This window comes from Panicum hallii, chromosome 1 (genome assembly GCF_002211085.1).
Source record: "Panicum hallii strain FIL2 chromosome 1, PHallii_v3.1, whole genome shotgun sequence".
NCBI classification, from domain to species: domain Eukaryota; kingdom Viridiplantae; phylum Streptophyta; class Magnoliopsida; order Poales; family Poaceae; genus Panicum; species Panicum hallii.
The window spans coordinates 50,719,246-50,739,040 of record NC_038042.1 but is presented as its reverse complement, the minus strand read 5'-3'; the positions used below and the strand labels follow the sequence as shown (position 1 = coordinate 50,739,040).

Genomic DNA, 19,795 nt, shown 5'->3' with positions numbered 1-19,795 from the left:
CTAAGCTCATGCAGTAGCGTGTCTCGACCACCCGGAAAATCAACCACAGGAACAATGGATGCTCATGTAGCGTCATCGTCGCTTTAGGTAGCTCATCAACAGTAGTGCCGTGCTCTTCAGATCCTTCGTGATTCTAAGGGAAATTCAAAGGTAGCTGTCCAGCTACAAGGACGGCACGAGCAACCTAGGATTTTTGTTGGAGGCGATGGAATAAGAAACAGTACCGGCACTTTCGTTGAAGGGATGCGGCAGATCATGCCGAGCCAAAAAGCTAACTGGATGGAGCTTATGAGTGGTCCAACTCGCGGTCCAGCGCATTATTCTGCGCGAGTTGTTCGACGGTTCAAGGGACGCACCTCGGCCTCATGTTTGGATCCGCAAGGAGACGAGGAAATGGTCAGTTAATTGTTCATAATCTAGCGAACCGTAATTATCAGTGCAGCTCATAGTTATCCATCCTTTGGTTCCTTAGGAGGAGCACTCGCTGCAGTAAGTTAAAGCTGATTCGTTTATTTTTGTTCGGTTCGAAGGATTACGCATGGGCTTACACAAACCCCACGAACTAAGTCATCACAACCTCCGGAGTCCGGATGCGTTGCACTCCAACCAGCAAAAATGTGCAGGAAGGAGAAGGAAAAAAGAAGGAGATGAACCAAGGGGCATCACGTATGCAGGGCCAATCAATCGGTCAATAGTACAAGTAGGACAGAAGGTCCTAAACTACTGGCGGGTAGAAACTTACAAGCAGGTTGAGCCTTCCAAATGCCAATTAGAGGCACAGCTTTCCGTAAACAATTCAGTTGATAACCTGATCAAGCTGCCGATCACTCCCCTTTCGGCATGCAGCTCATAGATAAACCCAAATCATGCACACACTGAACAACCCCCGCCCCCCCTCACACAAAAAAAAAAAACAAATGCAGCAATCCGTCGAGCTAAACAACTGCTGGCTTCTCATCGGTCACGCACCGGTAACATCCCGCGTTGATTGAATCGGTCACATTTAAGATGCAAGTAGGTATCCAATAATATTTTTTGTTAGCTAATTAATTATGATGGCATGCCAGTCTAATTTATTTCTCCTCCTAAATTATTTACGCAGAATACCATTCTCGTTTATTTTATTAACCTTTTAAATCGATCCAATGATCAAAATATATATATACATCCTGGTCATACCGTCAAATTATTGCATTTCCGTTAGTCTACTCAGCACGTAGCACGGAACAAAACCGGATGCGACTTCGGAGGACGAACGCGAGCGCAGTGGGGGTGACTCCACGGGTTCTTTCTCGATCGGTGCCGTCCAACCATGTAGCCGCGGTTTTTCTCAAAAAAGAAAAAACCATGTAGCCGCGGCGCGAGTGACAGCAACCGAAAGCAACCCCGCAGGCCGGGACCCTGGCCCGGCCCAGCGCACGCCTGGCGATCCGTGCGGCGGCGCCTCTTCGGCCCGCGGCACGCATCGCGGCGTCCGGCGTAGCGCGTGGCGCGAGGCGCGAGGCGCGCGGCGGCGCCGGGGAGGGGGGTGGGGGTGGGGGGGCTGGTCGGGTCAATGCGCGTGGGGCCCGGCCCACCGACCACGATCCCGTTCCGGCCACACAGCGACACCACCTCCTTTTTCCTCCTGATCTCCTCCTCCCCCGCGTGGAACGCCCCCGGCGAGCGGCAAAAAATCGGGCCGCCTTTTTGGCGCGCCCGACCTTTATAAGCGCGCGCCTCGCACGGGGACGGCCCCCTCCGAATCAGAACCGCGCGCCCCATTGGCCCGCGCCGCGCACACCGGTCGCCCGCCGAGCCCCGCTTCCTTGGCACTGGCAGAGCCCCGCTCTCCCCGTTTTCCACGCGCGGCGGCTCCCTGCAGCGGGCGGCCGGGACACCCACACAACACGCAACCTAGTTTGCTCGCAGCTCGCCGCGTTGGGATGGAGCCGGCGGACAGGGGCGGAGGAGGCCGTGGGCTCGGGCTCGGGCGCGGGAGGGGATGGAAGGGGAAGGCCGTGACCTCGGGCGGCCCCGCCGCGGGGAGGCAGCTGGCGCCAGTTTTAGAAGACACGCCGGCGGCCGCATTGCTCCGGCCCCTGAAGAAGATCCGCAGCCCCGACCGCCGCTTCCACCGCTCCCTGTCCACGCTCTCGTCGCCGGCTCCCGCTTCCCCCGACTCGTCCTCTGTTTCCAACCCCGTGTCGCCGCCGGCCACGCCGTTGCCGTCGACGCGACACGTATTTCCGTTCGCGTACGATACGGCCCCGGCGGCGTCCGCACCAAGTGTCCCGCCGCTGCTGCAGTACTCCAGCGTATACCAGCAGCCACAGCAGCAGCCTTTGCAGCACCAGCAGATGATTTCCTTCGGCGGCAGCCAGCAGCAGCAGCAGCCGCCGCCGCCGCAGTTCGGGGCGGCGGCGAGCCCTCTATTCCCGCCGCAGCTCGTGGCGCCGGAGGTGCAGCCGCAAATGCTGCTACGCTACTGGAGCGAGGCGCTGAACCTGAGCCCGCGCGGGTTCCGCGGCGGCGCCGTGCCGCCGGCGCTGTACCAGCAGCTGCTGCGCTCGGCGGGGCCGCCCAAGCTCTACCGCGGCGTGCGGCAGCGCCACTGGGGGAAGTGGGTAGCGGAGATCCGCCTCCCCCGGAACCGCACGCGGCTGTGGCTCGGCACCTTCGACACCGCCGAGGACGCCGCCATGGCGTACGACCGCGAGGCCTTCAAGCTCCGCGGCGAGAACGCCAAGCTCAACTTCCCCGACCTGTTCCTCGGCAAGGGCCGCGTCGGCGGGAGCGGCCGCACCAGCGCCAGCGCGGCGGCGTCGTGCTCCTCCTCCTCGTCCTCCGCCCCGCCGACGCCGGACGAGACGAACGCGAAGCAAGCTCAGCAGCATCACGGAGAACAGCCACCGTCCAACAGCGAAGGGAAGCCTCTGCTCCCCGAAACAGAGCAGGCGAAGAACTCGGAACCCGAACCAAATCCTCAGCTCCAACCGACCGATCATCAGGGCGGTGACGGCAACGCGGCCGTGTTCCAGCCGTCGGCGACTTCCGGCGGCGTGTGGGTTCCGGCCGACGAGGCGTGGTTCAGCGCCTGGGGCCCGGGCAGCTCCGTCTGGGACTACGACATGGACAACGCCCACGGCCTCTTCCTCCAGTCTCGCTTCGCCAGTGAGGCGACCAGCATGGACTACGCGGCCAGCGCGCCGGATGTCCCGGCTACACCGGCGGCAGGGACTGCCATGGCCTCTGCTGCCTCCATTTCTTTTCCTCCTCCTCCTCCCCCTCCCCGCAGTCCAGCCTACATGTGGAAGGACTGATCATCGCACACGATCCTCACACACAGCAATTAACCAGGACGCGGGATGCGCACAGGCTGCAGGTTTTAAGAGACAGCTTGTGGCATCGCGCAGCACGATCACAATCACCATTCACAAAGCAGGAGCATCTGAAGGACCACCATTTTTATCTGGACCTTTCTCTCTGACCACTTTCCTCTCCTGAAACACCACAGGGAATCCCGGCTGCATTTTTGAGGCCGGGACAAGGGTGGCCTCTATTTCAATCGCCACCCTTGTTGATATTTCCATGACGATTCATGATTCGCACATGATCTTTAGGTATTTCTAGCTTGCTCGCTTGCTGCAGGATTTGTAGTTGCATAGCTGCATGAAGTAGTGTTTCTGCCTTTGGGGATTCCTAAAGGCATGGAAGGAGGAGACGAGTTTTATGCTCTCCTCTGCTCTTTAGTTGAGGTCTGTGTTTTCTGCACGTACTGCATAGTACTAGTACTTGTATGAGGATCAGTGTTTGTGTGCCTTCATTTGGAATATGTAAGTCATCAGCCAAAGTACTTTTATGTAGTGTCAGTTTCATGAATTTGCAGTTGCTTAAGAATTGTTGAAGTGCTCTTTTCTCCATATCACCAAACGCGCGTCATGTCCACCAGTTTTAAGTGATCACATGAGCAGCTCCCTGCTGAGAGCAATGTGTAATAATAGGTTGCATCAGGAAACTTGAGATTCAGAGCGTCTGAAATGGGGGGGTGCTTGTGCCCATAACTCCGATTGTGGCATGCATTTGAGCATTTCCTTTGGAAGTGATGGCTGGGTATGATGGAATTAGCTTGACGATGATGTTTCAAACTGGTGCAGAGGTAGCCGTCTCACGGAAGCCGTAACTGATGAAAGGTTGGAATTGTTGGAATGAATTTGAGCAGCAATATGCAGCTTCAGGATCCTTTCATCGGCAAATCTTTTGAGAGATCGTAATGCAAGCCTGAGATTGGATTCAGAATCTGTAGGGAATGAATGGCTACCTGATACGGGTGGAAGAAAGGGAAAAGCAAGCAACAAGAGGCAAGAGGTGCGAGAAAGAAAGGGCAGGCGCACGGGACATGGCGAGGCGAGGTGGTGGCCAATTGGCCATTGCCTATTGCCATTGGCTGTGACGAGCAACAGGCGGCGACCGAGCGCCCATTTGCGTCCCGAAATTGATTTCAGTTACCGCCACGGTCTCATGACAGGGCATATCATCACCACCAGCGAAGGGCGGCAGGCCAATGCGCCTAGATGCTGCCGCGACGGCCGAACCGCGCGGAGGGGTAGGTCGGACCGTGAGCGGAGCTCGCCGGCAGCAGCGGATAGGAGCGGAGGCGGAGGGAGCGGATAGACGTGTGGGATCAGGAGACTAGCGCGGTATTCATCGCGGCCGCGCGAGCGGAGCTCGCCGGCGGCAGCTGGCTCCGCTCGTCGGCTTCTCCGGCGCCGGCTCGGGATATTTGCAGAACACCCCCTGGATCGGATCGCGATTAATAATCGCGATCCGAATCAGGGGTCATTTTATAAATTTTGGGATTGAGAATTTTCAAGTAACCCCCTTATTCGGATCGCGTCGCGATCCAATCCAGGGTCTTAAATGTAATATCCGGACAAAACATTTACACAAACACCCCTGGTTCGGGTCGCGATTATTAATCGCCATCCAAACTGGGGGTCCTTTTGTAAAATATCACCGCCGTCCACCAGCTCAGGCCAGCGCCCACGCCGCCCTCCGCCTTCCGAGTGGCCCGCTGGCCTTCGCCCTCCGCCTGCCCACGCTGCTCGTGCCTCCCTGCCTGAAGCGCTGCCCACCTACCTCTGCGCTCCGCCTGCCTCGCCACCATCGCTATGATTTTCGTTGAGGGAGCTTGGCGAGGCGGCGGTTCTTCGCTTTGCGCGTCGGGGCCTCTGGCGCTTCCCGGGGACGCCCTGCTCGTGGGGGCCGTAGACGGAGCTGCGGGGCGGGGAGAGGGGTGGCCCCAGGCCCCATGGCCGTAGAGGGCCAACCCCGTGCGATGCGACGCCACTCGCACGCCATGAGCAGAGCGCCGCGCAATGCGATGGCCCCTCTCTCAACCCACACCCGCTCCTTCTCCATCGACTTCTCCTGCAACTGGCCCAGAGTTACGTTTATCTACTCTTCCTCGCCATTTCAAGGTATCTAATACTTCTTCTCACTCTAATCTCTGGTTAATTTGCTTTCTCCGGGCACTATGGGAGGGACATGAATGTAAACTAGATTAGGGAGAATAATAACTGTATTGATGTCACGGTGTTGCATGAGTACATATAGGCCATAGGCCCAGGGTATCCTAACGGCATACGACTGGATACAAGGAGATATACATCACGCATACACAAATATCAACCAACAACGAATGACTTTACGGAAACTCCATCAGGAGAAATTTTACTGATATCATAGCTTCAGAGCTCAAATTTGGGTGCTTAATACTCGATCATATACATCATAGCTTACAATCTCGTTGCATACTACTTACTAACTCGAGTCTCGATTCATGTTTCCCATCTGATCACACATATACCTACTGCTTCGTGGTCTATTCGCAGGTTTTGCCATTTTAGATTAGTTTAGAATGTCAATTCACAGTGTGTATATCTGTTATTGGTGTTTCCTCGGATTTATAGTGCACCGGGACTTAAAAGTCTAATTTCTTGAACAATGACCGGTGCCCACAGCCAAAAGGCAATTCATGCAGGTAAGCCATTTAGAACCTTCTTTTTTATATAGTTTGTGATGCTGACACCTCCAGCCATGAAACAGTCAAGGCTCAAGAGTATCATCTTCACATATATTTTATTTATTACAAACACCCTTACTGCACTCAATTGTTGACCAGGCAAGCAGCAAGCTCACATTTTGAGAAATCCAATTCTTCTATGTTACACGGCAACGAATCTTTGTCATTGCAATCAAATTTGTTTTTACATCTCTGCAAAAATCCTTTCAGTTACAAATTTGTTTTTACATCTCTGAAAAAAATCCTATCAGTAACTTAAATGCCTGAGTAACTGTAACTAGCTCAATAACAAGTGGACTACAATATTACAACCTAGCAATGATCAATCGATTGAGGGCTACTACTATTCATCTTTGTAGCCCAGAATTTCTTTTTATATTCTAATGCTCCAATAAATCACAATGTGATCATAAGAACCTGAGGAATCTAGAAGTTTGAATATGACACCAGAAAATACATACTGATGGGCTACTGATGCTGAATTCATTTTGTGTGTGTGTGTGTGCTTTGTAATGAAAACACATCATAAAAGAGGGATATGCTTGATTAAAAAAGCTGTAAGATATTTGAGCTCATCAGTTCCTTCAAACTGTTTAGGAAAGGAAACCATGTGACCGTGTAACTTATTATCAGAATATCACTTATAATGTTACAATTTTGTTCTGAGAAGAGAATATTATGTCTGATAGTTCTACATTTGCCAATTCTGCTCAAATAATAGTAGATATTTTTCGAAGTCTGATGTTTTAACTTTGCACTCAGCATGGCCATTCAAAATTTCCTTTTGGGTACTGCCTTTCACTGCCCCTCTTCTCCTTAGTACCTTTACTAACAGGGCTACTGTTGCGGTAATAAAATAACTGTCTCTCTGAATTTAAACTTCTGTTGTGCACTTTGCTCACTTTAAAGAGTCAATTATATTGCAGAGGGTTGTGCAGATCATGCTTTACATGCTTACTTAAGAAGCGCCACACAGATTCTACAATCATCTTGTTTTGTTACTAGCACTTTGCATAGCCAAGAGTGAGAGCGATAGATACAATGCTCTGATACAGGTGCTGTTTTGGTCCTTGCATCCATCAATCTGAAATAGGTATTGACTTGTCAGCCCAATATTGAACTTTAGCCTGAAGAATTGCTTTTCCAAATACCTTGAGATCTTCAGCACATGTCCTGAATCACATTTAAGTTCCAATCCATGTGGAAAAAACCAGCGACTGAGGTTGAAATTGTCCACCAGAGGAAAAGGAACATCGGCTATTTTAGTCATAGAATTGAAGTGAAAGAGCTTGTACCGTATGGGTGCAGCTTGTTTTCTACTTCAAATCAGGTGAGGTTGGTTTAATTCTCCACAAAACTGCTTGTTTTTACATGTATGCCTCTTATTTCCACAGTTCCAATTGACGCCACAGGTCACCAGGTCAGTGTCCATGATGATCGCATAAAGCTAACCACGTTGGCTGGTGATTTGTATCAATGGAGTCTTTATCATTTAATTTTTGTAGAGAACAGTGCTTCTTTGTATTGACAAAATTAAATTACAATATTATTAGCATTAGTCCTCGATTTAAGCATGTCGTGGTTTATTTCTTTTATGTAGAGGCTTTTCAGAAACTCTTACTGAGCAACTATCAAGGATGGCTTTGTTGCCTGTATATTCTTAATATACTCATTTCGGTTCTATATGCAAATCAAATAAACGGCAAGATCTAACATGTTTTCTATGCAAGCGATATGCGACATATGGATAAACACCTAAACAACATGTAAGCTTGCTATGCATTAGAAGTATATGAAATATATGCTTGAGGACTGAAGTTTGCACTGCAGGATAACTCGATCAATTTATGACATGCTTTCTACAATGATAGAGCTTTACCAACCAAACAAATAAAAGTTCATGATGACAAGCCAAGACCATAAAAGGATGGGAGGGCAAAGCTGCGCCAGGGTTTCTAGTATTTGCATAAAGCCTCGTGGTCCGGCTCCGCCTCATTTCAGTTTGTGTGTCTTGATTTGGAATTTGTAAGTCATCAGCCAAAGTATTTTTACGTAGTGTCAGTTTCATGTTTGATGAATTTGCAGTTGCTTAAGAATTGTTGAAGTGCTCTTTTGTCCCTATCAACGAACGCATCATGTCCACCTTTAAGTGATGCTGAGAGCATGTAACAATATTTTTTTTTTTCATGAATCATGAATAAAAACTCTCTATCTTCCTCTCAAAAAGAAAATGCAACAATAAAAAGTTGCATCAGGACTTCAGCAGATTCAGAGCGTCTGAATTTGGGCCCAAATATGCAGGACATTGGGCCGGATTGGAAGGAAGCAGTGTTCGTCAAAAAGCTCAATTCGGCCCGGTAATACACATACTTCGGCGAATCTTAACTGAACTAGTCTACTACCTTGACGAGTCCAACCCGTTCGTTGCGTGGCCAATCATGTCGCGGCCACCGCCCCCGATGCTCTCCGTCCCGGAGAAGAAGACCGCCGCCGCCGAGCTCTTCCGCGACCGCCACTTCTTCAGCGCCGCCGCCTTCTCCGACATCCGCGACGCCCGCGCCGCCGTCGCCGTCCCGAACCCGCAGGCCCAGCCCCCCGCCTCCCGCCGCGCCCTGATCCTCCGCTACCACCGCCTCCTCTTCTCCGCGCGCGATGATCCCTGCGCCTTCGACGAGACGCTCTCCTTCACCTGGCACGACGCCTTCCGGCCCCATCTGAAGCACGCCGCCTCGTCCCTCCGCTTGGAGAAGGCCGCCCTCGTGTTCAACGTCGGTGCGGCCGCCTCGAGGATCGCGGCGGCCCACAGCCGGGCCACGGAGGAAGGGGTAAGGGCGGCGTGCGGGGAGTTCCAGCGGGCCGCAGGGGCGTTCCGTGCGGTAGGAGAGATGATGGAAGAGGAGGCGGCGACGACTGTGGATATGAGCTCGCAGGCCTCGGCGATGCTGGAGCGGCTTATGCTCGCGCAGGCGCAGGAGTGCTGTTTCGAGCGCGCTCTCGCAGGGGGGAAGTCGCCGGCGGTATGCTCCAAGGTGGCCAGGCAGGTGAGATTTACTGACTACCCTCCCATATCTTTCATAGATGCATCGCGATCGTTATGTCCCTGTTGGGCTTTGACTGCACTGCGGTTAGCCCACCTGCGTAAATCGAAACTTCTGCAGAATGTGAAAATGCGCTTCACATAGTCTATTAAGTGCTATCCCATGTCGTAGTTTCATGAAAATTATCTCGGTATTCAGTCAAAAGAAGGAAATTCTTTGTTGTTATAATATGCATATGCTATTATGAAAGGCCAGAGTTTGAAAGAGTAAGCAAAAGTTTCCAAATGTATGAGTGAGGAGAAATCAAAAGGTAGGAATGCCTTCCAAATGTAAGGTTCGTGAAGGAGGTCAAGCAATCTCAATTCGAAATATATATTTTGTGTTTTAAGTGAACCATGTGCATTCTAGGGTGATAGAGGGTTTAAAATTGATTTTTGAACAAGCCATTAATTTTGAGTTTGTGCCAACTGCAGTGTCCAAATTACAGTCCCCGATATGTATCTATAGAAACAAGACCTGACTGCTTGAGTTCCATTTCTGGTGGTTGTGAAGCAATTGGGATTCTGAACTCCTTCCACCAATGATTTATGACATATGTATAGAAAAATGTAAATTTTGGATAATACCTCCACCAAATTAGTAATTAATTAAATTACTTTATTTTTATTGAATCGTGGTAATTAAGTATAGCCTGTAATAATTTCTCTAGCATTTCTATACACCATCCGACCATTTTTCATCTCCCATGTCACATCGATCATTGATTAGTATATTTCTTCGGATTTTTGCTTCATGCAAGGAATGCAGGGCACTATACTAGTATAGTGAGATACCCAAGAGTTATTGTTACTAATTTTGTTGGAACTTGACAAATTTTACGAAATACAAATGAATTTCCAAAAACATAGTTGACGAGGAAAGTTCACAAGCTGCTCCAAAGATACACTGTAAAATTAGAACACACTGTCATGAAAATTACTTTTGTGTCTCCATGGTCCATTTTTAATACTAGTTTAAGAATTAAAGTTCAAAACCAAGTAATCAGCTAATCAAATAGGAAGATTTAATACGAAATTTCAATGATTCATGACACGTTCAGAATGAAAATGGATGCTATGTGATTTCTTGTTATTTGTGTCCCTGAGATGGTTGTTGTTGACCCTTTAGCTATATGCTGCTCACTTTATCTTGTTAGGATACAGTATAGTTCTATAATCACTGCAACACGTCACAGAGCAAAGCAGAAAGGGTAGCTGGCTAAGTGAGATTTTGATCATTAGTTAAGATTACATATGCATGGTACAAGATACGAACAATAGTATCCTTAGGCACATGTTGATTTTGAATGATTGATGCTGTGGACCAGTGAAAGTGAAGCGCTAAACTGAAAGATAAATTCTTCTGTGAACACCTTAGAAGTTTGAGGGTAATGAAACAGAAAGTGCACAGCTACGATAAGGGGGAAAACTCACTTGGAAAGGAAGAGGAACCCTAGAGACTTTGAGTTAATTCAGTTTTGCTTCATCAATAAAAGGCTACGTGAATAAACAATCCAAAAGGAAATTTGAAGTGTAATAACACATTGAAAGAAATAAATTGATGCAGCTACTCCTAATCCTTATGTTGATGATGCTACCGCCTCAAGTTGTGCCTTTTCTAGTGGTTGTGCATGACCTGTTTATCATTTTATTGAAGTGGCAAAATGAATACATAAATATGTACATTGCTCAGGGTTCAAAATATTTATATTGTTTCTTGTGCTAGAAAACATCCACCTTTGAAAAAAGCTAAACCATTATGTGTTTTGCTATATGCAGGCTGCCCTGTACTATGAAGAAGCTTATGCTGCACTTGTCGCTCCTCCACTTCAGAACCACTTCGAAAGATCATGGGTATCTCAGGTCCAATTGAAGGCTGCTCTGTTCAATGCTGAAGCTTGCTACAGGCACGCTATTGATCTCCACGAGAAGACAGAAATTGGTGAGGAGATAGCTCGATTGCAGGTCGGAATTAATGCAATTGTGGATACAAAGAGAACCGCAAGAGGAGCCCCTGGACCTCTGTATGATTATGCTTCCAGACTAGAACAGGATATGAACAAGAGCTTGGAGACAGCAAAAGAAGAGAATTATCGGGTCTATCTTTTCCGTATCCCGGCTGCCACATCATTGGCTCCTCTACCAGCAGCTTCGCTTGTCCGCTCAGCGTCCCTGAGTGAAATCTTAGAGGCAAAGACAGAAAATGGCACTCAATCTCCATAAATGGATGCTTTGAGGTTGTGAAATTATAGGTGGTCACGCTCACTACCTTTTCCATTTGCATGTAATGGTTGTCGCGGCTGCAAATTTTGGAGGGTTGATAATGTTTATTATCATTACTATTTTATTCTTTGCTGTCTAAATGGGTGCACAATTTTGTACTGGTGATATATGTGGAGGTACAATTAAGATTTGTGCGTTTATGATAGTTGTTTGTGGAGCTAGTACTCTCTTCCTCCGCTCCAAATTATAATTTATTTTAATTTTTCTAGATATATAGTTTTTCTAATATGTCTTGATATAATATATATCTAAATGTATAACAAATACTATGGAGTATTTGGTGCAAAGGGAGAGGTTTTTCTTCGTGCTCCTTGACTTGCCATATGCGTTCTTGGTTATGCCGTTCATGTTTTAAGCAAGATATGATGTGCACTATGTTCTTCGGCAAAAAATAATTAAATAGCTTTGTTTTCTTGCTACCTCCTCCATTTCTAAACGTAGATTGTTTTGATATTTTTAGATTGATATGCATCTAAATATAGCATGTCTATAAAAATTAAAATCTAGAAAAATTAAAATAAATTATATTTTGGAGGGGTCTGTTTCATCGTAGCAATGTACCTCTGCCCCGTCACTATTCAGAGCTCCAGACCGGTCACCGGGTAGTATCTGCGCAAATATCTGATAATCCTGCGTCGTTGTCGTCGGGCCGCGCTGGCCAACAAACCAGCGCGCCCGTTTCGATCTCGCGGGAGAAACGGCGAACAGATTGACGTGTGCGTGCGTTGTCAACACTCGACAACACGGGCAAGCCCACGGCGGCAAGCGGCCAAACGGAGCCGGGTCCAGACTCCAGAGGCGGCCAGTCATAGCGAGCGCGGACGGTGAACGTGGTGGCCGAAAGCCAGGTCGCCCTCGCCTGCCTGGGTCGGCCACGGCGAGCAACCACAGCCAGGCGCGCGCTCCCGCCTTATCCAGCTGATTCCGCGCTTGACGCAGCGCAGAACTCACCAAATTCCGAGCATTTCCCGAGGGCCAGCGCGCAAGCAAACCACGTAAGGCAGGCATCCATCTCCCCATCCTCCACCTGTCCGCCTATCCACCCGCCCGCCCGCCGCATCCCCCTCGCCGCTCCCAATGGCGCCCGCCACCGCGTCCGTGGCGCCGCCCTCCACCTCCACCGCCTCCTCGGTGCTCCTGCTCCGCCGCTTCCCGTCCCCGTCCCTCGCCTCCGGCCGCCGGCCCGGCCAGCAGCCCCGCCGCGCGCGCCTGCTCCTCCAGGTCGCGCTCACCAGCGAGGTGTCCTCGGACGACGTGGCGGCCGAGGAGGCCGCGGCGGCGCCCAAGATCGGCAGGCGGGTGCGCGTCACGGCGCCGCTTCGCGTCCACCACATCGTCAAGGCGCCCGACCTGGACATCCAGGGCATGGAGGGCGTCGTCAAGCAGTACGTGTGCGTCTGGAAGGGCAAGCGCATCACGGCCAACCTCCCCTTCAAGGTCGAGTTCCAGATCGCCGTCGAGGGGCAGCCCAAGCCCGTCCGCTTCTTCGCCCACCTCCGCGAGGACGAGTTCGAGTTCGTCGACGAGGAGTGACGGCCTCGAGGTGCGGTTCTCGCGCCTGTGGACGAGTAAGCGGTAGCGCCGTTCTTATAGAATAATAATCATGGCCGTGGCGGTGGCTGGTGTATATTGTTCGCGGCGTGCGGTGGCAGGGATGCAAGAGGGTAGGAACTTGGAAGGCATGGCAAGTTGTTTGCTTGCTTGCTGCGGTGCTGTTTCTTCCTCCTTCGGTTCGACGTCTATCTTTCAGATGTGGGGAATTATTCGGATGTTGATGATGATCGATAGTTATAATAGTGACAATTTTTGTTGCTGCTTGTTGGCTATACTTTGTGCTTAGTTATTTTGTTGGCTGTTCCAAGAAATTTGTTTGTCTGATTGGTACAATATGCAATTATGCATTGCAACTGGGAATTGCATCCTTGGACAGGTCATTGGTTATTTAATATTTAGGATGTCATATTCTACTTAGCAGGAGCTAGGAATTTGGTTAAGCAAGCAGAACTTATTGCCAATGCTACTTGCGCTAGAACCATTTGAACCTCATGCTATATAAGACAATTTATATTCAGTTCTGTTTCACTTAGTGTCAGACTAGTGCAGTGTATATCATCTGATAGTTTTAGAGCCTACAAATTTTGCTGACCTGTTGTTGTGCTCAGCGTAAAAAAATCAGGCTGCGACGACTATGCTTGCCTGCTTCATCAGTTGGTCCTTTGAATCCTTGAAACTGCCAAATCATCTTATCATAAAATGATTACGTGCTAATAAGTTCTCTGACAACTCATTGGACACTTGCAAGAATGAACAATCTATAGACTTTATGAATTCCTTGTAGTTAGGGACACTGGGCATTTTATGCTTTGTTCACCCCAAAGCAGTGGAATTTCCACAAAAATTATTCCGCCCTGCAAGAGTACCAACTGGTATACACTCCTAGCCTCCAACAATCTTTATTGTTACAGTGTGACTTCAGTGTGATTTTATAACTTGCTTTATATTAGCTGACGCCGCCGTTTTAAATCACCTCTTCTAGGGCACATGGTGCTTTCATAATTTTGTAGGGCAAATATACACTACTCAGCTCTTAAAGTTCGGTGATCCATCTGAAAACTTAGTGCTTTGGTGTTGATCTATTAACGTTTTACATAAGGATACGCTTCCATTTATCATATAGCGCCTCTGCATGACATGCCTCTTGTGTGCTACCGAGCTTCATTTTAGTGATCCGTCTGAAAACCCTGTTTTGTTCTCTAACCTAATACTAAGTAGAAAGTACGCTGTACTTACCGGCTGCTGTCTGTCATGACCTTAAGTTGAGAAATATGGGATCAGATGGCATGGAGAATTGGAACAAAATACGATGAGCAGGAGCACTTTTCTTTCAATTAATTTCCATTTTACTGAAGATCAAATGAAGTGCTACAAATTACATAAGGAACTATGGGACTCCTCTTTGAACAGGAAGACAGGAAAAACTATACTAGGTGAGGCGACAAGCCATCTTTCGTAATCTTGCGCGTGTTCTTGTCCTCTTAGATCAGCGGCGACAGTTGGGCACTGGGGCGTGCTAAAAGATCCGCCATTCCTCCAAGATCAGCGGTGATTTGATTTGGAATGGGTGAAATGTCCCGTGCTCAAGTAGTAGATGCTCTACTGGTTTCTGGTATTATGTTCCGACTATTTGCCAAAAAAGAAAATATGCTCGAGAAAAAAGTTATTTCTTATACGGTCAACTTTAACCAAACCGTGAAACCAATCTGGTGGCAGCAAATGATCTTAAATATTCCAGCGCCATATTATTTTCAGTTTTGTATGTATCATTTGTTCCTGGGGCATCCTGGCGGATGCGTACGGTAATTGAAGAACAAACAGATCGAGAAGGATACTCCAGCCTCTAGAGAGAATCGAAACAGTGCTGCATTCCAGCCCAGGCCGCATTGCTTTTCCGGGCCTACTGAATGTGAGGCCCATAATAAGCTCACTGCAACATGCTTGTTCAGTTTTCGCCTCTCTCTGATTTTTTTTCTTTTTTCTTTAGGCGGTAGGCCTGTGCTGCTAGCGTATGGCGTACGTGTGCACTATCTGGCGGTAGGAAATGTTTCAGCTCCAGCCGGATCCGCTCGTGCGGTCGCCCTCATACAAGTGGATTCAGCTGCTCTCTGCAGTCTGCAGAGAAGTAGAGCAGAATCATGCTTGACGTATTTATGTTCTTCGCGATCTACACTTGTGATGCTTAGCTTTACAAGCATACTATAGCGTGCGCCAGTGATCTGGTCCCCTTTTAAGTTGGTCGTGGTAAACCCATGTGTTCACGCGCCAAGGTTCCAACAATTGCGTCGGAGGCGTCGGAAGCAGTGGAGAGAGAGGTCACGAAGCACGGGCCAGCTTTTTTACCTCGCTGGTTGGCCTGTAAAAGAAAAGAGAAACAGCGCGGCCCCTTTTCCGTCTCACGTTCTCAGCCTTTGCGGAACAAAGTTCTCTGACTACGCACCAAAATGTCCTCCGACTTTAGTTAGGGAGCAGCCTGCGTGCATTTCTGCGAATCTCAGGTCGCGATTTTGCATCCCGTCTGCGTCTCTGCGGATCCGGGACCATTATTTATGCTTATGCGCAGTTCTTCAATTCCTGCCGTCCGCCCGATGATCCATGTCGCAAAGGCCGGGTAGTAGGAATCATGACGCCACCAGGGCCATCCATCAGGCCCAGTACTTACTGGTGGCAGCGGCATTGGGTCCGGTTGTTTCTGCGGCCAAGCCAAGGCATCAGGGAACCGGGCTGTGCCCCCAGCCACACGCCGTCACGTGAGAGATCGGACGAACCCGATCGATCCCCCTCCGGCGCGGGCGCCGGATGCCGCCGCCGCAACCGACAGGTGGGCGCGCGCGAGGAGATGCCCGCGGATCGGCAGGTGAGGCAGCGCCCTTACCAGCACGCGCACCTGCACCCTCCAACGGTCGCCTCTCGTTCAAAAGAGACGAGTATTTTAGGGTGGAAAATCCGCAACGGTCGGCCTCCGGTGCCTGCAGCTCGCGTGGCAAAAGGAATCCCGGATCCATCTCAGCTCAGGGGCTGCGAGCCTGCGACTCGATCGCTCGTAGTAGCCGTTGGCCGTTAGGTGGAGGCTCTGCTGCTCGCAGGTGGCGCCCGTTTCGAACGTCCGCCGTTTGAATCACCACGGTTTGTGGTTGGTTGCCAACTCACCATACAGATGCAGGAGAAGGGCTAATTCCTCACACTGGGGGCCCCATGGGACAGCCGCCATGGAAAGGAGAAGAAAAAGGTGCAACGGCCATGGATGGAAAAACGACAGATCAGCTGTGACCTGGAAAAACGATCTCCGTCTTGCAAAGCTTTGCTCCCAAAGTCGCAAGCGATCGCTTCCCGTCCAGATCAGCACAGCACAGTAGTAGTACCAGCCAAATGAAGTTATCACCTGGCACCAGCACACGCGTCTGTGAGACTGTGATGCTCCTGCCTGCTGGTACAACCGCTGAGCATTTTTTTTTTTGAAATAAAACCGCTGAGCATTTTGACGGCGAGATGATGATCCAGGCCCCCCGCGAGGTTCTAACGGATAGCGTCCCCACCGAGCCGCCACCCGAGCCCCACGGACCCGTTCCTCGTAGACCCGTCCAGAGAGCGTCCGGTCCTCCGGCGGCCGCTGCCCCGTCGGTCCACCAGCACCGTGCCCAGCCAACGACGCCCCCTCACGCCTCCCCACGTGCGTGCGTGCGCGCACGAGCCTCGACGCGATCCGCGACCGCGAGAGGGGGGGGGGGGATTTGAAATCTCCGCCTCGCATCGCGTCAGCTTTGCTCATCGGGCGCACGGTACGGGGGGGACTAGCACGGAGCACCACGCACGCTAACACGTAATCAATTCGCTAATCGCGCCTCCCCACGCGCTGCTTAAATACCACCACGTCACAGTCCCGAGTCACTCTTTTCCCTCAGCTCCAGCCGACCAGCTCGATCGAAGGTCGAGAGCTCGTTCGTTGCTCCCGCGACCAGTCCACGCACTGCCGGAAGCCCCGCCATGGGCCTCTGCTTCAGCAAGAAGAAGCCACCGGCCACGCCGGCCGGTGGCGCTAAGAAGCCCGGCAAGATCGCCGACGACAAGGCCAAGAAGACGGCACAGCAGCCCAAGAGGGCGGCCAAGGCGGCGGCGGCGGCGGTGGAGCCGGCTGCGTCAGGCAAGGCCGCGGTGCTCGTCGTGAGGGGCAAGGATGCTGCAGAGGGAGGGGGCGAGAGGAAGAAGCGGCCGGGCTCGCAGGAGGCGGCGGCGGCCGAGAAGCCGTTGCCCGTGGTGGTGGTGCCCTCGGCGCCGGTGCGCACGTCGAGCTGCACCAAGGAGGAGGTGGACGCGATCCTGATCCAGTGCGGCCGCCTCAGCAGGAGCTCGTCGGGGACCGGGAGGGCGGCGTCGAGCGAGGCGGCGAGCGGACACCGCAGGAGGCGCTCGGGGTCCAAGCGCAGCTACGACTTTGACCAGGACGCAAGGTCCGGTGGTGGCGCGGGCGCGGACGAGGATTGGGAGAGGCAGGGGGCGGCGGCGGTGTCGAGGTCATCGCCGCACCGGGGCTCGCCGCAGCGGAAGCGGTCGGGGAGCCGGGAGAGGAGCAGCGGCGGCGGCGGCGGGAGCGGGAGCCGGAGGGCCAGCCGCTCGCCGGGCCGGCGCACGGATGGCGCTGCGGCGACGGCGGGCTCGTCCGGCGGCGGGGAGCGCGCGAGGCAGCAACCCGGGAAGATGGTGTCCGTGCCCGCGAGGGAGAAGGGGCGCGCGCCGTCGCCCGCAGCGGCGTCAGGGAAGAGGTGCGCGTCTCCGAGGTCGAGCTCTCCCGCGAGGATGGTGCCGGCGAATGAGAATGCTGGCTGCGGGCCGGTGGTGGGGCCGACGCCAGCGCTGAGCCGGAGCTCGTCCAGGAAGGCAGAACAGTCCCCGTACAGGCGCAACCCCATGGCCGAGCTCGACGAGAACTCGCTCCGTAATAACAGCAACCACAGTGCCAAGCCGCAGAAGGTAAAGATGTGATCAGATAAAACTCGATTTTTTTTTTATTTCTTGCAATTCTTGTCACACCATTCGCTCAAAGGCTTGCCGTGACTCCAGAAATCCATCGAGAACGCAGTCGCCGCCACGCCCAAGAAGAAAGCCATGGAGCGCGGGAAGGAGCCCACGGTTGCAGCAAGCTGCCGTTCTGGGATGGAGAAGCCGGAGATCGCAGAGGAGGGAGCCACCATTGCCGCCGCGTCAGAGACGAGAGCGCCCTCGTCGAAGACGAACGCGACGCGCACGGCGAGCATCGTGGCCGTGGGGCAGCCAGGCAGCAGCAGGTCGCGGCGGGTGTCGCGCGACTTCGACCAGAACTCCGGCTCGTACACCACCCAGCTCCTCGAGGACATCCAGAACTACCACCAGCAATCCACCTCTATTGCTGTACCCGCCACCCCCGCGACGCCGTCCTTCTCGCTCCCGGCCTGCGTCGCCAAGGCATGCTCCATCGTCGAGGCCGTGGCCGACCTCAACTCCTCCTCGTCAGAGAACTGCACCCACGAATACGAGCCCGTCCTCTCCGCCGACGACAAGGGCTCCGTCAACGCGCCGCTCGGCAGCGACGGCAGCGTCGAGCCGAGCGCCGCGCGCAAGCCGGTGCAGCCGGTGCGGGACTTCCGCGTGGAGACCGAGCCTCAGGAGTCAGCCGGGAGCAACAGCGTCTCCGGCCACCAGTGGACGCCGTCATGGGAGCCACCCTCGGTGGAGTCGACGGACAGGACGTGGAGCACCGGCGACGAGGTTGTCGAGCAGTCCGGCAGTCACGTAGCCCGCTGCAGCCCGATGAACAGGCCCCGGCAGAGCAAGCAGCGGCCGTCGCAGCCCGAGACCAGCGGCCGGGGGTCGCGCGCCGGCTCCGGCAACGTCGGTAACACCTTGCACCGTGGACGCAGCGCGCATCGTGGCAGCAGCAGCAGCGCGGCGAGCGGCCGGTCCGGTGTTCGAGTCGTCTCGGCGGCCTCGTAGTGGATGAGGCTTGTTAGATCAGGCATGTTGCTGCGTCGTTGCAGCATGGTGATGGTGTTCTATGTTCTATCTAGATGCTGGTTGTGGCAAGATGGATTGCTGCTTCACAGTTGTGTTGGTGTTTTCTTTACTATCGATACATTGTTCAGCTGTGATCATGGTGTGACTTTGGCAATGTATACTCTGTTATGGCTGCAAGCCTGCCCGAAAATCTCTTGTGCACCGGTTCATGACCGTTGATTTTTATCAGCATCGATCAGACCGAAGACTAATGACACAGGCATAGAGGAATGGGGCATCCCAGAGGTTCATTAGTCGTAGTGCTTATCATTTTCTTCAATCAATTGCTACTTTACGGGAAAGGAAATGCCCTTTTCGCAGTCGCAGAGCTGTTTGGAATTCAACAGCCAACAGATTCTACAGATAGTCCTCTCCCTCCTGAAGTCCTAATCGATGTAGGTCCTCTGGCAGAGGAAACTAGCACCTCATGTCTAATTGGTTTGCTGTTTCAGCTGTTTCTCCATATTGAGATTTTCTATGGGGTGCTGACCCTGCTATAACCTCAGAATTGGTTCCTGAAGTTATGGTGTTGAGGCTGAGAAACCTGATTCTCGCCCATCATTATTCAAATAATGTGCGGGGTGAATCAACCTCCAGTGAAATAGTTTGCTAAATTAATTTAACCAACAGCAGCTTTCGTAGCTCAGTTGGTTAGAGCACCCGTTTAGTAAGCGGGAGGTCTTGAGTTCGACTCTCAACGAAAGCATGTGTTTTTAGTATTTTTTTTCTTTTTAAAACACTATACTATGATGAATCCGTACAATGATGCAGCCGCTGCTTTTATTTTGCAA

The 19,795-nt window shown here is 51.8% G+C and overlaps 4 protein-coding genes and 1 non-coding gene across 5 annotated transcripts; all 5 read left to right on the top strand.

The window, feature by feature from the left end:
• The first annotated feature begins 1,740 nt into the window (after window positions 1-1,740).
• LOC112887790 (ethylene-responsive transcription factor ERF054-like) lies at window positions 1,741-4,002 on the top strand. The gene has a single exon (XM_025954064.1). It carries the CDS (start codon window positions 1,926-1,928, stop codon window positions 3,300-3,302), a length of 1,377 nt encoding a protein of 458 aa, XP_025809849.1. The 5' UTR covers window positions 1,741-1,925; the 3' UTR covers window positions 3,303-4,002.
• Window positions 4,003-8,471: 4,469 nt separating this feature from the next.
• On the top strand, window positions 8,472-11,623 carry LOC112887797 (vacuolar-sorting protein BRO1-like). The gene is made up of 2 exons (XM_025954074.1): window positions 8,472-9,105; window positions 10,920-11,623. Exons 1-2 carry the CDS (start codon window positions 8,503-8,505, stop codon window positions 11,361-11,363), a joined length of 1,047 nt encoding a protein of 348 aa, XP_025809859.1. The 5' UTR covers window positions 8,472-8,502; the 3' UTR covers window positions 11,364-11,623.
• Window positions 11,624-12,354: 731 nt separating this feature from the next.
• On the top strand, window positions 12,355-13,357 carry LOC112886113 (ferredoxin-thioredoxin reductase, variable chain). Its single transcript, XM_025951931.1, has one exon. The coding sequence runs from the start codon at window positions 12,501-12,503 to the stop codon at window positions 12,954-12,956; it is 456 nt and encodes a 151-aa protein (XP_025807716.1). The 5' UTR covers window positions 12,355-12,500; the 3' UTR covers window positions 12,957-13,357.
• Window positions 13,358-16,870: 3,513 nt separating this feature from the next.
• Window positions 16,871-19,092, top strand: LOC112874672 (uncharacterized protein At1g65710-like). Its single transcript, XM_025938141.1, has 2 exons — window positions 16,871-17,945; window positions 18,036-19,092. Exons 1-2 carry the CDS (start codon window positions 16,962-16,964, stop codon window positions 18,942-18,944), a joined length of 1,893 nt encoding a protein of 630 aa, XP_025793926.1. The 5' UTR covers window positions 16,871-16,961; the 3' UTR covers window positions 18,945-19,092.
• A 544-nt stretch (window positions 19,093-19,636) lies between these two features.
• Window positions 19,637-19,710, top strand: TRNAT-AGU. The gene has a single exon. It is a non-coding gene; the product is annotated as a tRNA-Thr (tRNA).
• The last annotated feature ends 85 nt before the right edge of the window (window positions 19,711-19,795 follow it).